This window comes from Ciona robusta, chromosome 3, assembly GCF_009617815.1.
Source record: "Ciona robusta chromosome 3, ASM961781v2".
In the NCBI taxonomy this organism is placed as follows: domain Eukaryota; kingdom Metazoa; phylum Chordata; class Ascidiacea; order Phlebobranchia; family Cionidae; genus Ciona; species Ciona robusta.
Window position 1 is genome coordinate 7723774 of NC_143237.1, and position 23361 is coordinate 7747134.

At 43.5% G+C, this 23361-nt stretch overlaps 2 protein-coding genes across 2 annotated transcripts; both read left to right on the forward strand.

The window, feature by feature from the left end:
* The first annotated feature begins 907 nt into the window (after positions 1-907).
* Positions 908-6439, forward strand: LOC149738788 (uncharacterized). Its single transcript, XM_089874102.1, has 3 exons — positions 908-1052; positions 1557-1853; positions 2100-6439. The coding sequence occupies exons 1-3, from the start codon at positions 986-988 to the stop codon at positions 2357-2359; spliced, it is 624 nt and encodes a 207-aa protein (XP_089730228.1). The 5' UTR covers positions 908-985; the 3' UTR covers positions 2360-6439.
* On the forward strand, positions 6372-23005 carry LOC149738789 (uncharacterized). The gene is made up of 8 exons (XM_089874063.1): positions 6372-6582; positions 7640-7681; positions 8537-8691; positions 14413-14467; positions 17124-17215; positions 17282-17335; positions 20022-20224; positions 21530-23005. Exons 1-8 carry the CDS (start codon positions 6546-6548, stop codon positions 22587-22589), a joined length of 1698 nt encoding a protein of 565 aa, XP_089730189.1. The 5' UTR covers positions 6372-6545; the 3' UTR covers positions 22590-23005.
* Positions 23006-23361: the final 356 nt, after the last annotated feature.

A 23361-nucleotide genomic window follows, 5' to 3' on the forward strand; every position in this document is an offset into this window, starting at 1 on the left:
TACGGAAAACAGGTGTATCCGTTACAAGCTAAAAAAATGTGGAAAGGTTTTACTGGTATAATAGACTGATGATGCCATTTTCGGTGAAATATATTTAGTAGGGTGGGGGAAGATGGGATACCTTTTAATTCTACTTACTTGTCCTATTTGGTGGTAAACAAAGAACATTTTAAAAACTATAAAACCGTATTCCCACGACTCCCATAGACAATTGTTAATTGTTTAAAACACAATCCGCAGAGTATTTAAATTATTTAATAAAGGTGTCCCAACTTGCCTCACCCTACTATACGAATTCCAGTATTTATGTGTTTTAAATATAAGCTAATCTGTGTTTTATCTGTAAGTAAAGTGTCTGCAGTCAATACACGCTACTGGATAAGACTGAGTGGCAATACGTCAGAGTAATAACAATAGCTAGGAGGTTAAACGAGGGCATTCTGCGTGTTCTGAGGTTATCTAGTTAAGTTTATTAGCGACACGTTACCCTTTTTCCTTTTTATAAGTGAAAATTTGTCCCTCTTTTAGCGGATTCCAATTCAACTTGTGGTTTTATTCGTCTTTAAAATTGGTAAGGGTTTTCCGAATTGTCGCTTATAGTTCCTCTGGGTTTTGAGTAAATGTTACAGTTTCATTTCAGTGTAAATATCATTTCAATTGAAGCACAAGCAGTAAAAGAGCAGAAAAAAAGGGGATATACAATTCTTATGCTTCGCACAAAACATATATTGGTTTCGACAGATCTATCGGCTGCGTCATTTCGGTTTTACGATACGTTAGTATGTATGTGAATCAGTTGTTTAGTAAGAAACATTGCAATATAGGTGTTCGGCCTATTTTATTTACTTGTTTATGGGGAGTTGAATCATACATTATTATTGTTTCAAAATTTGTTGTTTTCTTGATATTTTGTTCCATTTACATTTTAGTTTTTTGACTGCAGGAATATTGCTGTATAAGGTAGGCTATTTTAAATCCAAAAATCATGAACGTTCTGTTCCTGCCAGCTTTCAGTTTCGTCTTGTGTCTCAGTTCTTTAATTGGGGTTGAAGGTAATTAAACCTAATGCATATAACAATTTTTACCTGTTTGGCGCAATTAAATATTGTACTTAAACAATTTAGATGTAGGAAGTGTGAGAAAGATTAAGAACAGATTAAGAACCAAATATTCTGATCGTGTTTTAATCAGTAAACAACGGTCTATGGGAGTCGTGAGGATACGGTTTTATGATCTTTGTTTACTACAAATAGGACAAGAAAAATAAAATACAAGGTTTCCCATTTTCCCCCGTCCTACTATGGATATTACAAGCTGCCGTTTTACTATGTATTGTATTCTAACAGTGACTGTTTAGTCGCAGAGTGTGTTGGTATTTAAAAATACGACTAGATCTTTGTCCTATGGCATAAAACTAGATTAAGTCTTTGTCCTTTGGTCTTGCTTATAAAATCCACGTTTTAATAGCTAAAAAGACTGAGTCAGTTAGCACTTCCTTATCGTATGAAATTAGTAAACTTTATACTTCGATCACGTCATTTTCACTTCTTACTCAGGTTCGTGTCATGAGTGCCCACCTGACTCTAATTGTGTCGTCGACAATTGCGTTTGTTACGTCGGGTACAGTTGGAACGACCCAGTTACAAAGCAATCTTGCATAAAAGATCCGCCTACTACCACACCAGTACCCACTACAACAACTACCACTGTACCAACTACAACAACCACTACAGTCAAAATCCCAACTACAATAGTTAGCGAAGCTTCCACAGTAACAGCAGTCGCGAAGACAACTCCTTTGGAAACAACTGCAAATGACATAACTGCATTGGAAACTACTAACAAAATTTCGGGTACGTCGTTGGTCACGTTTTGGTCACATTGTAATGAGTCGCTTAAAAGCAGAAATTTAAAGCGAAAATTTAGACAAAAAAAGCACTAAATACATTTTCAACGCATTCTTTATATCGTATATGTTTATGGCCCCCTATATAGCTTAGTTGGGCCAACGTCGGTTAGGTATCATATAAAAATGCTTTTTATTGGAGTAACTCGAAACACACTAACATTGGTGCGAATTAACACTCTTATTTTAATAGATCAAACTAGTACGCCACTAAGTACACCTACTGGTCAGAATTCTTCTACAACGGTTACCCCAAACGTTGTACCAAATACCAAGGCACCTAATGCGAGGGGGTCTACCAAAAATGTTCATTTTGGTTTTTGTTCTTACTCGAGGTCTCAGTGCGAAGCTACATTAACTGGTATCATCTTGGGTTGTTTTCTTCTCGCTGCCCTGCTCGTATCCGTAGCAGTTATAATGAGAAAACGGCAAACCAGACACGTACTTGTGTGAAAAAGAAAGAAATATAGTAGGATGGGGGAAGATGGGACACCTTTTTATTCTATTTTCTCGTACATTTTGGTAGTAAACAAAGAACATTCAAGGAATTATAAAACCTTGTCCTCGCGACTTTCACAGACCGTTGTTAATTGTTTAAAACACGACCAGGATATTCATATATTTTGTGCTAAAGGTGTCCCATCTCCCCCCACCCCACTATATAAAAGCTACAAAAATGATTCGCATTTTATATATGGTAGGATGGGGGGAGATGGGACACCTTTAGCACATAATATTACAATAACCTAATCGTGTTTTAAACAATTAACAACGATCTATGTGAGTCGTGAGGATGCGTTTTTTTAATTCTTCGAATGCTCTTTTTTACTACTAAAAGGGACGAGAAAATAGAAAAAAAAGGTGTCTCATCTTCCCCCACCCTACTATATCACCTTGGCCTACATATTAAAAAGGCTGTGAAACAAAAAACTCACATAGTACTGTTGGGGTAAGATGTGGCCCGTAGCACATAATACTCCTTTATTTCCTAATCGGGTGTTTAATAATTAACGACACTATTTTACAGTCGTGAGTAAACGGTTATGAAATTCTGTAAATGTTCTCTGTTTCTACCAAATGCGACGATAATTGAGAATAAAACATGTCTTACCCCAACCTGCTATATGTATATTAACAACTTTAATATTTTTGTATTATATATTTCGAAGTAATGTGCTTATACATTGTATTTATTGTTGTATACAGTTGCATATATTCTTATTATCTGTACAGCGCCAAATATGGATTATAGTTTATATGTGTGAAAAACCTTGCCGTTAGTTGGCGCCGTTGCTTAGTGCAATAAAAACGCTATTTCTCAGCCAACAAAAATTGAAACCGTGTGAAATGAATGGAATATACAGACGTGTATTATGTGTTGGGAATGTGAGTATCTGCGTCGTGCTGTAATACATGGGTTTAGTTTTTATCAATTTGGATTCTTTCGTGTTTTTATCTCTGTGTGACGTCAGTACGATTACGTCATGGGTTAGAGCGATTACGAAACGAGAGTTGTGATCTTGGCCACAATTCCAGTCATTCATCACGACTAGTGCGCAATAAAACAGCGCAAACCTGTTATCGATGCCGTGTATAAATTCTCCTGGGTTTTATGGCCAGTACTGTAACGGTCGTAAAATCGTCAATGGAAAGCCGCGAATTGAATTTAATAATCTCAAATTCGACCGCTAAACTCGCACTTTTATCACAGGCGAGGAACATCAAAGCGGGTATCTGTCGCCCAGGTTTGATGGTGAAAACCAGGGAGACTGGATCCCAAGCGTCTTACTCTGTTTACATCTGTAATAAAGGCCGGCCAAGCAAAATCGCCGGGTTAGCTTTGATCTGTAATAATGCTATACAAATCCTTTTTAGGGGTGTGATGCCGACACTTCAAAGCCGCCGCCTTCTGTTACAGTTTCGACGTTGGTTACGTCACAATGTGACAACGCTTCAAATGTACACAGCGGCTTTTGTTAATGGTTATTGCCCGATAAACGATTAACAAAGCAGAGTACAGGCCGGGAAATCGAGTGATATCGTACCGACAGTAACTAGCTTGTTTATGGCACCGGTTAAGTATAAGATGGTACATTCGTGGAATACTTGTTGAAAAACAGCTAAACACTGAGGCAAGCTCCATCCAATTTTATCAATCGGGTGTTTTCCGGTGTTGGTTTTAGGTTTTCCGAGCTTCATTAAATCAGACAAGATATCCACTCGACTAAAGCGGGAAATCCTTGATAAATAATGATGAATATGAAACCTCTTCACCTTCAAAGGACACAGTGGTCTAATTGCGACAAGCGGTCCATGTTTTCTTATCGGGATTCCCGTAATAAAGTTCCCGCCTCTTAAAATCAAGTTTTCGGTCGACGGGATGGCAGATTGTGAAAGTTTATTCAAGTTGTTGGTTGTACAAAATTAAGACAGAGTAGTTCGGGTCGAAGCGGTGCGGAATAACTTGTTTACCACGGAAGTTCAACTTAGATGTGGCGCGCGTTTTTCTTTGTCAGCTATTTCCCTTTAATCGCCCGCGCTGCGTGAGTGCGCTACGCGAGGCGGCCGTGTGTGTGCTAGAGCGTGCGCTGGACCCAGCGAAACATCAAAGGGGTCTTCGGCTTCATTGATCTCGCATTCCGCTGCTAGGAGAGCGAGGAAACGAAAGAGAGAAGCGGCGCTCGCTCGAAAAACGAAGAGAAGAAAGCGACTCGGAGGGCGTGTGATTTTAACGAAGCGAGAGGGGCCCGAGGCAGGCAGGCTTAGAGTCCGCACAATGAAACTTGCGGCGAAAAGAGACCCAGGCGGCCGCAGATGTTGAAACAAAACCTAGTTGAAAACAACAGAGTCAAGAGGCAGGTATAGCGGACGAAATGGCCCCGCAACTTAACGAACAGCAAGCAGAAAATACGTAGAAAATGTTAGGAAAAGATCGGAAGTTTGTTTTGGCCGAAACTCGCGAAATCCTGAGATTATCTTCTTTGGCTGTGTTGCATACAGATATAAAAATAAATAAAAGTCGTAGTACGGTAAGCCCGCCTGGATTAGGCGTACGATGCAAAGGAATAAATGTGATTTAAGCCGTAATCGACAGCGCTTAAACTGCTGCCGCGCGGTCATTTATCAACCGTAAACGTCGATGTACAAGCACAGTATAGCCGTGCTTACTACTGAGCAAACGACAGAGAGGTCAGGATAATCTGCCGGTCCGAAGCTTCAACAGGCTCGTCGTGTTTAACCATGTGCCGGTTGTAAATCAGGACTCTGTATCGAGCTCAAATAAAACCACAGGCACCTGCTTGGGAAGCGTATTACGACTTTTAGGACCCATAAGGTTCAAAAATAGGAACGGTCTGTATTATGTTAAGCAGCTATAGAAGAACAGAGTTTCCGAATTGACAGATATATCAGATCTATACAGATAGTTTCCTAATCGGAACTTTTTAATATCTCTTAAGAACATCCTGTCAGAAGCTGCATCGGAAGAATTATTTTCCCGTTTGTTTCCAGCTGAGGGGTTAATCCGCACAAAAGGCGGGCACTGAGCATCCTCAGTTTTCCCACTGTCTTTTTATTGATTTCCGAATTAGGGAAATCAGTTTTCGATGTCAGCTGGCCAGATGTGAAGCTTTCTAGGCAGTTTTAACATACTTTTCAGAAACCTTTAAAAATATGTGTTTAGTTCATAAAGAAAATTTATAAGAATCATGAAGGAATGGTGTAACAATGAAATGACGTTATTCCGACGTCATTATCTTTACGTCATGCTAACATTACGTCATAATACCGGCTTACCGTCCTCGATAGTCAGCGAAGCGTGACCTTAATCTCGCGTTGGGTCCCCTCGGAGTTGGATTAATTTTCTCTGAGAAGATCTGCTCGGTCAGCCAGTTGAGTTACGGCAGTTGGCAAGAGAACATGCGTGCATGGTTTGCTTTCATGAGCACTACAGGCACATAGTACCGTTTCGACAGACAGCTCTGCGCTAGTAATTATCAAGACGCTTTCTTTGATGTCAAGGGCAGCCCTTGGCCTTGAAATCTCCATGGGAAAACAAATTCTTCGTTGCGTTCTAATCTGTTACAATAGCATTCATTAGCATGCCTTGTGAAAAAGGAAATGTTTTTTCAAGGTTATTTCGATTCAGCATCAAAGTTGTAGGCAGCAGTCTGATCGATGAAAGATTCAGACATAAACACAAGTTTTAGTGAGTATTTATTGAATCAAGTATCACATTAGATACATTTAGGTCTCCAGGTAAAATGTTTAAAATGCTATGAAGAAACGAATACAGAACGTTATAATCAACGAACGTTTAGTGTACCGAATGTCTGGGGTCACAATGCATTCTGGAATGCTGTTATCAGTTTACGCCCTTCTTTCTTATCATATACACGCAGAATATGCAGCTCATCCATTTCGTAATTTACGCGGGCAGTTAGTTAAAGCGGCTTATTACAATGATGTACGGAGTCAGTTAGTTGAAACAACTTTGCGTTTAACAAATTTAAATTAACATGTCTTTTTCCATAGTGTAGACTTTGATTTTTCTAATGAAGGTTGGTGCTGCCTCCGTTAGCGGATGGATTTATAATACTGATTAACAAGAGAGCGCAAAACGAAGCTCTAAGGATAAAATATGGGATTAAAGCACAGCAAACCCCGATTAAGAAGACGTAAGTATAAATACAATACGATAATATACTATATCCCTTTTAACTGTAATTAGTTTACATTGTATAGAGACACGACGTATCTGTACTACTTGTACATGACGTGTCAGCAATTAAATTGAATTATGGATAAATAAAATAGCTATCATATAACGAGCAGTCATCTTGGTAATTGTCAGTTTACGAACGAATTTTGTTTTCGGGCATTCTTTTGGTTTCGAGTTTCAAGTTCTAATTTGTTTTAGATGAGGTACGTTTATATCGGAAAAACCCCAAGTTCTACATTAACCTAGCGTTGGCCTCGTAACCTATATAGGAACATGTCAATCATAATAACGTGCAGCCACCGCGGATTACAATTCTGCATTATCCGCGTAATAACGGTTGCTGTATGGAGACGTGCAAACGCGGAACGTCAGGCGAAGTGGCGTACACACGTACCCGTGCGCTACCACTCGACTTCTAAGCCGAAGTTCACACAAACGGCTCGAAGGGGTGTGTGTTTAACCGTTGCTTTGTAGTTATCTCAGCATTGTGACGGAATAATGCCACATCAATGGCCAATGCCCCAGGCTCCTCGTAACCAAACCAGTGAGAATAGCTCACTCGCGCGCCCGGACCATGAAAAGCAGTGTTTCCATTTTAAAACTCCCAACAATGATGGTTCATAGAAACAGTATATATCATTGCTTTATCTCTGTACTTTTAATGTAGCAGCAAAAAAATATCCCCCGGGAACACTGGTGAGTACTCACCGTAATCCGCGGCAAAAAGAGGTAAAAAATAAAGCGAAACCTTACGTGAAAATAAACAGATCCCCTCTGAACTAACCGATCGACTACGATTAGGTCTTGTCATCCGCAATTAGATGACGGAGCCCTTTGTCACTTTGGTACAGCTCACAAAAGGCTAAGACAATAATTCGAACCGTAGCAAAGATATTATTGCGCCGTGTAATTTGGTGATGCCGGATTTCCCTTTTAATGACTAACCGATGACACAGTTTCATCAAAACAGTTTCAGTCGTTGCTTTTTATTTAAATTTGTTTTATCTCTGCAGGAATGTCTTCAAGGTCGAGCAAGAACCGTTTAAATCCTGAAGGTAATTGTTTTTAAGCTTCTAATATTCACCCGCTGCAAATTAACCTTAATCATGGGTTGGTTTCGGACTGCTTGGTTTTCGATCGTTCGCTTTGTAAATGTGAATACCGGTATACCTTGTATGTTAAAGTTTGCGGCGGAAGAAGACGTTATAATTGCTGCTTTGAGCTTTCAATAAAAAGCTCACGGCACACTTGTTGTTCAAAAACAGAGTAGCATACGTGTTTAACTTGTTTATGTTTATTCTGCGCATGCGCGAAATATGCGCATGACATTTTCGGTAACACGCAAGCCGCTCTTTATCTCATAGTGACCCCAGACCTCAGCTATGGCCCTCCATGTGCATATGAAGTTGATTCGACCGCGGCACGGCAGCTTATTCACGCAAATACCACTGTGGCATTACAAACGCGCGCACTGTTTGCACAGTCTTAGCGAGAGCGCCGAAAAATTTAAACAAGCCACGATTAGAAACTACACCGAACAATAAACTCTTCGGAAGTGTCGCTCTATGAAACAAACCGCAAAGCGTTTTGATTTAGGAATGGCGCTTTCCCCCTTTACGCAACCAAACACTTCTTTAAACCAATTCACAAAAGTTAATATAAGGCGATTCCTTAATTCGCCTCTGTCTTCACGTTTTCCTATTGGCTTCTTGCCTTTTCAAGCCTTTGTCTTCCTCACATTATCGCTATTGTATTATCCACGATCGGAGACTCGCCGTATGTATTAAGTTCCAACCGCAACCGCGCGGTCTCTTGTACAAACGTGCCAAATGTCCCGTGAGTCGCACCGTGGTCCCACAGAAGTTCTCCCTTGCAACGTTGAGTTTAAATACCATTTACATAATATCCAGGGAGTCCAAGTCCTGCCGCAAGAGTTGGCCCTGCAAGCGTTTTGGAGAACAAAACTGGGTGCAACGATGCGTGCCCCTGCAGAAAAAAGTTGGACCCCCACGAGGAACAGAACCGGTCGATGACGTCATCAACCCCCAAAATTACCTCAACCCCGGTAAGTTTTTACAATAACTCGCTTATAAGCAGTTTAAAACCTACAGTTAATTAGTGAAACTCAACAACCGCTATGTTTACACGGCAATGACGAAGGGCCGCACTATTGCTGATAGATCCGCAGGTTTTAGAAATCTTGTCCTTTTCCCGCGCATGCGTGAAAAACCGAGTGTTGGGCACGAGTAGAGATAGCACCCCGAGCTCGCTTTGTAGAACTCTGTTTGCGTAGTGTCGCTGAGGGCCATCTAGGACAGTTAACCAGCCGAGTGTTCCTTTGTTGAACGGCCCGCTAACCGTCTGTCCGCACCTCGCCCAGCCGCTTTGGATGCTTACCGCCGTCGAGGGCTTTGATATCCTGCGCTTTTGCCCTACGTTGATAGAAGGCCACTCTGGGGGGCAGTTTACAGGGATGCGCAGTGCCAGCGCGCCTGCGCGAGCTTTGTACACGAATATATTTTCACACGTTTGGACCTGCTTGATTCATTAAAATCATGCTAAAAATACAACACAAATTGCGCGAGTGAGTTTAATGAGAAGGATGCTGCGATGCGGGAGTCTGCTGCTGGGGTGTGTTTTTATTTATTAGCCGCCTCCTTCTTATTGAAGTGCGATGGTGCTACCGGGAAGTTGCGGAATTCAATTTTTATTACCAGCGACACCTGTGTGCGGATCTGCTTTGTTGGAGTGGTGACTTTGAAATGTGCTTATTGAGTGAAACGGGGTCTGGTTTTTACTGTGCAACCCGGACACTTAATTGAATTCTTTGAAGTCTTTTTGCCGGTACGCGATTCATTGACGTTGCGCGAGCCATTGTTGTGTCAACAATGGCCATCTTTGAACGTGGAGAAGCCGCGCTAGCAATAACAATAACCAGAGTCATTGTCTTCGCTAAATCGGACACGCATCCGCGATCGCGCAAGTGTCTTCGAGCCAACGAGCAAGCTGCCATAACATAGACAAAAGCTAGAAGAGGGCATCTGGCTTAGCAATTGTCGCCTTTTCATCTTGCTCGTGGTCTCGTATTAAAGGCAAGTTACGGTCGTTGACCAGAAACAATTGGAAGAGTGCCGGACATGTCGAACTGACTCGGTCTGTGATCAGTGCGTGCGCGATCAAGTACATAAGCACCGCCTTGCCTTTGATGTGGCGTGCTTTCAGAGCACCTAAGGAGCGTAAAATCTGCTAATTTATAATCGCTATGTTCGGCGGCAGAGTGGTCGTGTATAACGCCAGATTCTGAAGCCTGAAACTTCGTATTCGTGTAAAATTAGCGTTGATTGGAAATTTTTGAACTTAGTAATTCAGTCTCGATAATAAATCTAATCAAAGGTCTTTATCGAAACTCAATTGGCCCTTCGAACTTTTAACCAACTTTTTATATAGCAGTTATAACTCATTTCCCAACCATTAGGCAACAGAACTATATAACAACAGTTAACTTTGGGTTTTCGGGTTAGATTCTACAGCGATTTTCTTGCCAGTCATTTATCAAAGGGGACCGACAGCATTACGAGCATAAAACGTCGGATTTACATTCCTTACTCCCTATTACGGCGTCACCGGCTGGGTGATTTCTGTGAAATATTGCGTAATAATGTGCGGAATTAGTCACTGTTCAACTTCGAGGGGACGCGGGCCGCAGGATAAACAGTCAGCCTCGCTTGGGCAACAGAACGGAAAATTCGGTTCACTACATCAAGCGAAAATAATTTTTCAGTGTTGACCGGGAAGTTTTAAAAATAAAAAAAAGTAAATTCCGCAATAATGTTAAAATAAATGCGGAAGCACACACCTTGTGTTAGAATATGGCAATAGTATTGCTGTATTGTCTATTGCTGTATGACTACGTTGTGAAAAACCTTCGCTATTTTTTCGGGTATACTTCCCGAAAGTGTTGCCGTATTCGGGCAACATACAAATTGCGTCCATACCTTACAAACAACCGGCAACACTGCGATTCGATTTAACGTGCAATTATTTTCGCTGTTCGGTTGCCCGCTTCTATAGTGGCGTAATATAAGCCCAGCGTTGACTTGCTGGGCCCCATCCAGAGGTTTTGCACGCGATCTTCTAACTTTCGCCTCGCTTTTGTGACGTCGGGCCTCTCGCTTTGTGACGTCACGGTGGAATTCCATTCCGTTTCGCTGGTGGCGCGAGTGACCCTCGAAAGGACGGACCGGAATATTATTTCCAGTTCCATAAACGTTTCGCACCGAGGACCCTCGAATTCAAATATAGAGAAGGCGTCCGCTGGCCAAATACAAGCCGCTAATCGAGAACAGATAAACAACTAAGTATAATACTGGACAGTCATCCCTCCATACAGCAGTACTTTCATTTTCGCAATCGAAATGGTCGTTTGGGAACTTTCACACTTGTTTGTACAGAGGCGAAACTCCGAGGCTTGAACTGCGGGTCATTTTGGTTTTTACAACGGTTGAACTAAGACACTGTGATGGGTGGTCTAAGCGCCGCGGCTCCACTTGCAAACCGCCTATTGTCACCTCACAATTGGCTCTGTGATCCAACAGTCGTAACCGCGGTGACGCTGTTTTTAGTTTCAAGTTTACTATTACGGTCCTTCCGGTACCGCGCGCAGGTTTGGAGGGAGCCTACAGCCCCATTTATGGAACACGTTCCATGTATGTAGAAAATTAATAAGCCAAAACAGCAAATGGGAAACAGTAGCTTCAGTGTTTCGAGAGCGGCGTGGGGTCTTTGCTATAATTTCCGTTGTTTACATTAATCAAGGCAGTCCGGGCTTTAGAGCTTCTCATTGCCGCTCAATTAAGAATCAAACTGATCCTACCAACTTTCCTTATCTATTGATGGGTTGTTTCTACACAACAGTGGAACACGAAGCACCGGCGTTACCTGATCTCACACCCCGCGCTTTGATCCATTGTCTATCGCGTCGACAGAGCCCCTGTATTCGAACCGGTCGCCAATATTCATTCGCTCTTCACACGAACCGACGATCGCGCGTCAAACAATTCGATGCCTTATAAAATCAATTGAAACATGACGATGCTTGGTAATGTGTTATGACTGACAACAGCGCGGCGTCTCCTGATCTTTGCTGGTGTTACCGCTTCATGGATTAAGTCGATACAACGCGTTGAAACCTGATGAGTGCCTTAGTACCGCCAGGTATTATAGTAGACAACGCTTCCTGGTCTCGGAGTGGGTTTCCAGCAACACAATGCAGCTGAAAGCGTAAAGGGTTCGCCGGGCTAAGTGGTCGTCTGCTTCTGCTCGATGAGATTTATCCAGCGCTCCCATATAGACTTTAATGGCCAGCGATACGAACATCCGGTCCATTACGCCGAGCCGCTCAAATCTGGTCGGTATATTGTTTGTCTATCCGAAGACGACAGCGCGCCGCCGATGTAATATCGGCCAGAAAACAATCCCGGGCCTAGTTAGGCCGGCAAGATCAACAGACGGAACGACCGCGCGGGTTAATTGGGACACAGCGCTGTTATTTCAATCCATTACACAAATCGGCCTTGAGAAATGAAACCGCAGCTTGCCGACAGCGAGCAGTAGCCTCGTGTTTATGCCTGTAATTAGTGGCAAACGAGTGTCGCTCCGTTCACTCTCAGGGAAGTATCGGCTGCGCTAGACTTGCCCGCAAGCAACGCAAAGGCTTGTTATGTCATTATCCGCATCAAAACGCCTTTGAAGTTAGCGTTTTGACGCCGCATTTGAGATCCAAGTGTTTCTGATCCCGTAATTCGTCGAAGCAATTACCCAATGATTCACTGCGCCAGTTGAGATAACTCAACGCGCTAAATAATCTCAGCCAAGGGTCGCCACTCAAAATTGCTCTTCCATGTCGTGTACGCCTCGATCACTGAGCGCCGTATATACCCGCTCGCGGTTACCTTGTTTATTTTCGAAACGTTATCTGTAAATGTTTCGCAGGTTTAGGCGTGAAATTAGAATTATTCAAAAGCAACTTGTTCCTTACGCCACTACACACTCACGACACAAGTAGAATCCTATTGCTTACCCATTAGCGTCATTTACCACACACAAACGGCCTAAAATCGCCCCATTAAACTTTATTACCGCCGTACGTAACTGTGGAGTCAGCCATGATCACACACAAGATTGCGGTCGTCTTTTACTGCCACCAGCGTGTCTATACCCACGATGTGTAAATTGTGCGGCCGCGAAATTATGGACTCGCAATTTGGTTGCCCAGTTACCAATTTCCCCATACTACCACAAATTGATATACGAAAGCTGCTGCCGCAAAACACCACACGTACACACACACACACCAACAAGCAAACAGTTTTAGACATTCTGGGTTCAAATACGGCCGCTATATGCCCAGGCCTTTGATAAACGGCCGCTAAATCCTTCAATTTCCCCTTTGTATTGAGTTAACAGTGGTGACTACCAGCGTGCCCTATACCCCATACTGGGCAATGTATTGTTACATTTCCGCTTGATCGATTGATACAAGCGACATCTATTTTTGTCCATCTTCCAGAATAGGCTCACAGCATTCCCGGTATCTTTTGTGACCTGGATTACCCCGTCACTTGTAGCCTGGATCTTATCTGTGTTTAACACAGGGCAGAATGCATGCAAGTACATTCATTACACGTTTCGACGTATAGCCCATCCCTCGTCTGCGTGCAAACTTTGAACACTCGTCACATTAAACGTTTTCCCCCTGTCGGTTGCTCGGTACACTGTAACGACTGATCCGAATCACGAAATACGTATGAGGCTCTGGAATGTCACGACTCCAGTCCCCTGCGATTGCTCCATCTTATTCGTTTTATTTTTAAATCGAACCACAGCTCTGATCTGTACCCCTCCGAATTAATAAAGAGGGGTCGCGCCCAGTTCGAACGTATCGCGTCGACTTTGAACGAAGGTTCGACGCAAGTTTAAGCCCGGTTGATGTTTCAGTTTGGTACAAGCGCTTTCTCTAATTTATCGGGATCGAAGGGGGTACAGGACGGCGCAGTGGGACTGGTAACCGAGATCTCACAACTTACTTATAAGATTCCGTTGGTCAGATCGAGACTGAATGTTCCTTTGCGTACATTCAATTACGTAGCGCGTTGAAAGCTGGCATCTGACACTTCAGTTGCCGAATTGATTCATCGCTTTATGTCAACTATGCACTCGTTGCGGCACTCGCCACATAAAAGCAATGTTGAGCGACCATCTTGTAGGACACTCGACTAGCTCTTCCAATTGCTTCAAGTTTGGTCTTTATAGATTTTTGTGAAGATCAAAGCCCCGCTTTTGAATTTGTGGCTGTAGTATTTCTACAAAAGAGAACCACCTGCATTTTTTCTTGTTGTGTTTCGGTTGATCGTCGCAGCCGTCAAATAATAGCTTTAATCTATTACGTCATAATCAGCCCGCAAGGTCAATATTGTTTTGTCATAAACCGCCATTTATGGCGGCACAATCTCTTTGTGACTTCGGTAATAGCCGTTTATTTACTTTCGAAAGCGGCAACCGCAGTTTAGTGTTGATTTCACTACGTTGTGACAAACCTTCGCTATTTACGCTGTATATATTGACTTTCGGACTAACAGCTTATTTGTTTGTTCTTGGTCTAACTAGCAAGCTACTTAATTTGAGACTTCGTGTCAGCTCCAAAACACGCCTCCTTTTTGAAATAGTTAATGTTATTTTTATGAATGTTTTTGCATCACTGTATAACATTTATTCTTTTTATTTTTAGAATCCAAGACAAGATTCTTCTGAATGCATCCTTTCACATAAAGATGGTTTGAAAGGTAAATAAAATATGTTATCTTTGTGTAAAGTTGTAACCTATTCTGTAGCATCAGTACCACGCCTGTTTTTTTGACATTTTGCTTTAAAATTTTATTGCCTTTTAAATGCGGAAACAGGTTGCAAAATACTCATTTTTTGTCGTAAAACTTAAGTATAAACTATTTGTGAGAACAGCTGGCGATTTCATTACTTTAGCACGTAATCGTGGGCAAGCGAAGACTGGAAAAACAGGCGTAATCGGCTGTTTTCCACGCGCTTGCTACCAGGACCGTTGACAGATATCCGTGGTATCTTCGCTTAGTTGTCATGGCACCGGAAAGCTTGGATTCCTACCGAGTCGTTGCTGACATCTTTACAACTCCGCGCAGCTGAACCTTCCGCTCGCCGCACAGAACAGAGGACAGACGAAAACCGAAAATCGTAAACGCGGCTTAGCACGAATTTGGACGTGTGGTTTTTCGGTGTAGAAATTTCACGGCGATCTCCACAGTTTCTAAAACTGTCGTGCTCGATTGATCCGCATCTGGTGCGAGACTTCGTTCGTATTGTAAACACGTCCATCAGTACAAGGCTGTCTCGCTTCACCTTGATGTGCATGCCCTGTGTTAGGAGTCATTGCCACGACGGCATTTTCTCCCGGAGTGTTTTGGTCGCTGTCGCGCGTTGCCAGGGGAACTGGAGCGTATATATTTTAAAATACCGCGTCCCGAAACAGCCCATCACGTTTTTACGCAGGAAACTGTTCAGGGCGAGTTCACGTTTCGCGACAGGTAAGCGTAGCGAAGTGATTATGACGTATCCAACGTAATTGTGACGCCACCAACGCTGTTTTGATTCCTTAGCGTGATCCCGGAAATGCGGTGACGTTAAGTTCCAACGAAACTCGCACCCTGCTTTTGTTGCGCTACGGCGCCCGACCATGTTTTGTCCAGTTAAAATGGTAACAAGCCTGACAGCTTGGGTGGCGAGGTCTGGCCGATAAGATGGATTGCTTCTACACTGTGTTGCGACCTCTCTATGTCGTCGGTGTTCCCTGAAACGCGCTAGTATAGGCCACCAACGTTTCAAAATTGAAAACACAAACGAATTATAGCGCGCCTGCAAGGCCCCTTGTGCGAGTTTGAACCGATACTGCTGGAATTATTGGTTCAGAACTCCGAAAAGCTAATGGCTTGTTACCGGTTGTTAGTCAGCTTCGTAATTGGATGTAATTTGCGATTTTCCATGAGCTTATAAAACGTTACAGCGGTAGTTGTGAGCATGAAGTATGACTGCTCATACGGTTATGACTCAGTCCCACTTTCGTATTGTTTATAAATTTGAACTTCCCTCTTCAGAGTCGTCGGCCATAACGGTGGCCGCTTTATCATCAGCTTTGTAAGCCAAGTTATCATTTCTGACATAAGTTAAGACAAATTGCGCAACCCGCTCGTCTTCTTGGTTATGCCCGACCGCTAGTTCTCTACCGTACCCCGGTTCCGGTCGATGGGCCAACAAATACAACCGCCACAGTCTTATGAAGTTTTCCGCGCCGATAAGTGTCGAGTCGATGGCGCACGTACTCACAAGCTCGCTCTTTCATGTGGCCGTGAGGGAGCAATCTACTCAAACAGCAATGTTCACGCAAGCCACTGATCTCTTCAAGCGCTGCCCGAGCCTCCATTTTACTTTACTGTGCGCGGATATAAATTTCATAACAGAAAAACTTTGCATTCAATTTTTTTATGACGAAACATCAAACCTTTTCATATCGAAATCAAAGCAACACGATACATTGCCGCTTTACGAACGTGTATATAACTTTAACGTTATAGCTTTCGCTTCATTGGCTTATATAATATAATTCCCACAGAGCGGGGCAGTTTCATCGCAATTTCGGCGATTATTCTATTTTGTTTCGTAATTTCGATCCGAGGTAGCTTCAATTTCCTCATCTCTTTAGTTACCGGACACCGAGCCGGCGAATTCAGTCAGTGATGTCCATTGTTTTGTGCGTCATATCGTATAAAATGATGTCCATTTTCCAATATAAGCGTCTCGAAGCGCCCTTTGACCGTCGAGCATCGATTTAAGGGCCTGTTATAACCTGGCAACACTTGAAAATCAGCGCTCGACGCTGCCTGCTCCACTTTCGCGGGGCAGGTGCGAATAAAGAGGTGCTCGTTCGTCATCGTAATCATCGCGCCAGCATTGTTTCGCCACAATTGCAATTCCCGCCCAAGTTCGAAATACTTAAAAACACCGCGCTGGACAATGAGCTATGGAATTTCAACATACTATCTCCGTGGAAACAACCCTATGTTTAGGCCGCCCTTAAACGCAACAGCACCACGCAGTTTATCATTACTTGATTGTCAGGAATTTTAATACCAGCAAAGACGAGGTTATTTCCTAGACTACTAAAGGCAGTGGGCATGTCTGTCTTTCCCCATTCTTCCGCCGTTCCGCGCATGCGCCTTACAGGATTAGTTGGTTTATAACAACGCCTACACTATGACGTAATGATCGATGGGAATATTTAAATTTTCTCAAGAACCAAACCTTATTGTTACGTCACAAGGGGATTGGCTTAGTTGCCCGTCATCGCTTTTGGAGTGGGCGAAATATTAAACAAAAATCACTTCCCGCAATAATTCGATCTAATTTTCTTTACAGTAAACCTGCCCACCGAATCCGAAGACTCGAAAGGAGAAACGGCATGTGACGTCACCCGAGTAACGTCACAATCAGACCCAACGGAAACGGAGGTAAATATTCATATCCATAAAAAAGTAATCAAAAAGCAGGTTTTTAACGTTTGATTTTTGTTGTAGAATACCGACATCACTGTGACTTTATTTGAAGCTGAAAATCTTAATCAAAACGAGGTACGTTGGAATCTTTAGTTTCCATACTCGGTTCTGACCTTTGTTATATTGCAATTGAACGTTAAATGTCAGCGCTGTAACCCAAAGCAAGGAACCTCTGGTTTCAAAACCGAAATATTCAATCGGTTCAGGGTAATTGGCTTAGCTGTGTTTAGCTAAAATATTCTGACAGATCAGACGTAAGCCGGTCCTTGTTTAGTCTGTCTTTATATCAGCGGTTTTTTAGTTTGGTTTGTAGCTGCCTGCCCGCATGGGTGGCAATGCGGAGCACTGGCTGTTTCGCCGAAGCTGTAGGTTTCAATAACCGCCGAAATCCACCGCTTTATGTTTTTAAACCTAACCAGCATCATGCTTACGCTGCGTTTAATCCGTAGTATCAGTTACGCTGCGTTTTTATCTCTGCATCGCATCTATTCGAGCTGCCCGCGCGATAATTAAAAACCCGACCGCCGCCTTGTTTGCCCATGTAATTGCAGGGACCGCCGAGCTGTTTTGCCCGAAAAATGACTATACAAATACACACCTTTGCGTTCGTTATAATTTGTATACGCGTGCGACGTCGGTTTGACTTAAAATATCGCCACTTCGCTGCTCGCGTGGTCTTGGAATATTCATGCCACTACTCATTACCCAAAAGCTATCTTTTCAATTGAGTACATGGCTTTCTAAGTTGTAGCAGCGACTAACAGACGGTTGCCGAACAAATGACGTTTTTTGTTGAGTTTTCTGGAGCCGACTGTAAGCCTGTGGATCCTCTTTTGTTGTTTCGCGATTGAGATAAGCGACTACATTCATCCGTTGCTAGATAACCGGGATTAGCCAGTCCGGAGAAGCTAGGTGGTCCAGGCTTTGATGACGCTTTCGTATTTCACACACGCCCGCTGTTAACCCATTGTACGCTTTTGGCAGCGAGCTATTCGCTTACAGAATTATCAGTTTTCCGCCGCCACGGATTAGTCCCGCAACCCCTTAAACCCTTTTAGTCATTTCCATATTTTGCGCCATGCGACTCGACTTTCTGGTCCAAAACAGACCGCCGCGCACGTGACTAGAATGTCACAGAATAGCGTCGGCTGGATCAAAGCTCGGATATTATTACTTACCTCCGAATCGCTTCCGCCCAGGACAATGACCTTTCTGACTTCATTAATACTTCGCCGCGCTTTACTTGCGATCAATACGCAGTGTGCAAACATAATGAAACTTTTTTAATACCTAGACTTCATACGGTGGCAGTTATAACAGCTCCAGTGTGCAGTGTTTCCATTTTTAAACGAATGGTGCCATCAATTGCTGTGGTTTTACGTCCAAAACGTTTTTCCGGCAGCACTCTTTTACAGCCCCCATTCGTGCTCACAAAACCGGTCAAATTTTAATTAGTTTCCTAAAAATTAATACTTTTAGTCTTATGTGTATCTTCAATTCCCTGTGCCCCACTCGAGCTTTTGTGTTGTCATCGTCCGCTCAGCGCTAACAAAGCGAGAAGCGGCGGCATTTTAAAAGGAGGATCGACTGTCGGTTTTCAGCTTATTATAATGGTGTAATCAGCGACCAGTGGGGCGTGACGGGCTGTTAAACCACTTGAAAGTTGGCTGGCGAAAGGTCGAATACGTGCCTGAGCCCCAAACGAACGGTACACAGAGCGCTAACATGCGGGGATTAGGTGTACAGCAGACTCAATATGGTGGTTAGGTATTTAGGGGCCGACTTAGACTTCATTATCACAACGAAGCTTCTGCCCTCTGTCTACTGGTAGTCTTTCGTGACGAAACATACGGTATTGTGTGATATTTATCACCGCTCGACCTACGGAACTACCTGCACGGTTTCCTTAACGGATTTTGTGACACAACAACGCAGCAACAAGCACGCTTTATGACGCAACAGGAGAAGGCTTAAACCGACCCAGCTCGCAACAGAGCACCCGTAACTCCTAAATTCCGTTTAATGAACAGTAATAGGCTGAAATCGGGGCGGAATTTCGTCGATCTTGCTTTAATCTAGACCCAGCTATTAGTTTCGCCTCTACACGACCCACGTAATTGGTTTAATAGCTCCCGTTCTTCGAGTTGGTGTAAAACCGCAGTATTTTTTGAATGTCTTTCGTGGAATTTATTTCTGTGGTTACAAAACCGAACGTGATGGCATTCTAGTAGCTTAAATACTTTGGAAATAATGTTAAATGACACGTACTCTCTTGAAATGTTTATTCACATACATTCTAGTTTGTCTTTAAACGTACGGTTTGATCTCAGGCGAAATTCGCGAAATAGTTCCCACCGCCATTAATCCTATTACTGAATTAAGCTTGAGCTTAACCAGTGGTCAGGCATCCAGCAGTATCGGGCAGCGCTCTCTCTTTCCGCCAGGGCGAAATCGGCGGATTTCCAAAACAGCGCTTTCGCCATGCCTAATTGAACCCATGTATGTGACGTCAATCTTGTTACGTCAGCTTTTTGTTGGCAGTGAGACGCTTCGCGGAAGCAGGCGGTATCAGGCTCGTAGGTAACTCACTCGGCTTCAGTAACTAACAGACCTGGAACTCGTAGCTATTTATTTCGTAATCCACTGTCTACAAAATAAACAAAACAACTATCTTATCGACATCGTATTCGACTATAAGGAGAAGGGTATTTTACTTTTACAGTTTGTTGTTTCTACTGTATTAACAATATCTGCTTCGCAGGAAATTCGTCGTTTGATGACGTCAATACGTGACGTGGTCGACACTTCGGTGAAGAAGTGCCAAGGTCAGAGGATGCGGGTTCGAGTGTCCGTCACTCCGGAACCAAGGATGAAAAATCGCCTCCGTGACGGCTGTGACGTCACGGATTCATTACGTCACACTCCGCGATCAAAGAGCGAAGAAGTCAAGGGCACGAGTTTCAGGTAATGCACCGAAAGCATTAGCTCGCTTCAATGAATATTGAGCGCAAAGAAAGCTCCCCCAAACCGCTCAAGCAGCAGTTAGGCCGCCCGACACAGGAGGCAGCAACCGGTTTCCGTCGTCTCCCTGCACCCGCTGTGCTCCGCGGCCCCCGACACCCGGTTACCCATGCGCCCCCCACAAACCGATAAACATCAGAAAAACCGAGGCGCGCAATTACAACGGCTTGGGTGCCTGTAAACTTCAAAACCAAAATAGCGGCCGACTGGCACTTTGCCATCACGCTCGCTACCTGAATGCTCTCTGGTTAAAAATTCGCCTTTCCCGAAACCGACATATTACTCAGACTTAGCATCAATAGCGAACGATTTGCAAACTGCAATTTGGTTGAAGCAAACCTTTTATGTTGGCTCGCTTAGCCGCTCAAAGGGATTCCGCCGAGTTTAATAACATACGCAGTGAAGTTCAAACAAATATACGTTGCTCGTATAATGACAGGGTGCCGACATCCCGGTTAAAAGATTAGCGTAATCTTTCGTCACGTGACCTGGGGTCGTGACCTCTTTTGACGTGCGAACGACTTCCCATTAGCAAGCAGTGTTCACGGCGATCGGTCCGCCGACGAATTTAGTTCGCTAAACAAGCAGAAAATCTCATTTCTCTCAAGCACTGCCACCTGATTTTTCAAGTCCTGGCAATTGCTCGTGAGGTTAACAAACCAGTGTTACACAACTGGGCTTACAGAGTTCTTTGTTTCGACTGTGCATCACTGGTCCCATAAAACGGAACTACATAATGGATTTGTGGTGTACATATGCGTATCTCTGCTTTATCTATATTTTTATTCGGAACTAAGCTAGCAAAGGCGGAAGCATCGAACCAGCAATTGTAGGCACTTTAACAGCCACCGCAATTTTTGTCAGTCGCAGTTGTATTTTCTTTGTCATTAAGTTTGTCCTGCGCCGCCTTTCACCGGAGCAATAGATTGCGTCCTACGCTGCGGGCTGCTATATAATTATGGTCTAATCTTCTAAATTCAGTGTAAGCGAATTGCGATGGCAAATACTGGCTAATGCAGACTGCGTTTCAACTCGGTAAGAGAGGTGCGCAGTGTAATCTTCTTGTGCCATCTCGCCTTTGAAAAATACGTGGAGATTAAACGAAAGATAACTTCGTCGACAACGTTAATGTTTTCTCAGTGGAACTGTTCGCCTTCCCCTAAAACAGCTCTTAGTTTGTTGTTTATTGACCTTACGAAGCTGTCTGTTTTTATGTTTTAATCCTTAACCGACGTGTTTTCTTTGCAGAAGTCTTAACAGCGACACCGCGCGACGGGAGGTAATAGGACAGGACGGCCGCACGGAGAGTGGCGACCGATCGAGTCATTACCGACAAATTCCAGGGGGAAATGACGTTCAGGTTAAAGACGACACAGAGGATCTATCCCTACCGCTACACAGACGGTCGAAAAAGTCTCGATCGTCAAAACCACATGAACCCGGCGCTTGCTGCAGCCGACAACGGCGGCACGGTCGTGGCTGTCACAACGTCAGATCTCAGAGCGGAAAATACCAGTCACCGTTCGACCAAAGCTTTCAAGACGCGATGTTCGTACGCTTGCGTGAACTCCAAAGGAACAGCGAGGAGCAAGCGAAGATCGCTCGACGTGCTGGCGGAGATGATGACGTCAGCTGTAGTGACGCACAGGTGCATGACGTAAGCGGACATGAGACTCCGCGAAAATCCGAAAGGAAGAATTCATGTGAACCAATGCAATACACGAATGATGACTCCGACTCGGAGTACAGTGGTGACGACGATGGTCACGTGTTGAGTTGCAAATCAGTAACCGAACCCATGTCTCGAATGTTTGAGCCTCTGAGCAGACAGGCCGTCGCTGCAATATTGAAACCAGCTGACCGTACAGAGAAAAGGGTAGAAGGCCACGTAGAACACGCGCTTGCTTTGAACTACTTAAAATCCCCAAAGCTTGACGACCAGCGCATGGTACACCGACACTATCATGCCCCCAATCCCACGGTACAAAATGCTTTGGACAACAGCGACGTTTCCGATGAAAACACAGCGGAAAAGCACTGGAACCGAACCAGCGATAAAGTCGATCCGAAAAAGCGAAAGTTACGGAAAAAGAAGAAGAGTCCGTCGGTAGGCGCCAGGCCCCACCATGGGTACCTACGAGCCAGCACCCTTCCGCCCGGGTCATCTATCCCCAACACTCCTAAAGTGACGTCATCAACGAATGTGACGTCACACGAGCGACCAGCGGGCGAAACACCGAACGTGCAAACGCATAGGCACGAACATTTTCACCATCATTATTATTATCCTTGCAAACCCAGTACGTAGTATATCGCAGCGAGCACAACTGAGGAAAACGATTTTTTTTGTTCTCTTTCTCAGTCATTGAAACGTCTAACGTCGTAAACTTATTCATTTACATCAGTGACTTAATGTCTCTTCGGTTAGGTGTACAATACATGGTGCTTGTTAAGTTGAGCAAAAGTAATGGCGGACAACCGAAGATTTTCCCACACTTCCTATTTATTTATGGTCGATCATTATCCGTCGATCTTGAAGATTTCTTCGCGCTTTTTTGTATCCGCCATATTATTTTAACCTCCGTTAAGAATCTGTTATTCCCTTTCCCGTGCCTCTTTTCCTACCGCGTTTTTGTTTACCTTCCATTTTTGATTATTTCCAGTGTTTTCAGAAAGTTGTTTATGTTCTACGCCGATACTTCAAAATAAAAGTTAAATGAAAGACTTTCCTAATCTTCTTTAAAAGTTTATACAAATTAGTTAATAGTTAAAAGCAAGACTTTAACCGTCGGATTGCTTATTTTCTTGGCAAGTAATTGGGTATTTGCGTTTTACTTCGTCGGTAATTCGCTGAGCAGACACGCTTCACCACAATCTTGCTAAGACGTTTTGCCATGAGTGTATAATTAAGAAAAATGGTCAAAGTAGAAAGACAGAAGGTTCTGGAACCATTGGTGTAATAACGTAAGATCAAGGAAAGCTAATTAAACAACGAACGAAACCAAACAACACACAATAGCTTAGAGCGTGCTTAGCCGTTAGCAACGCAAGAAACTGGAAGCCAAACGGAAGCAATTAAA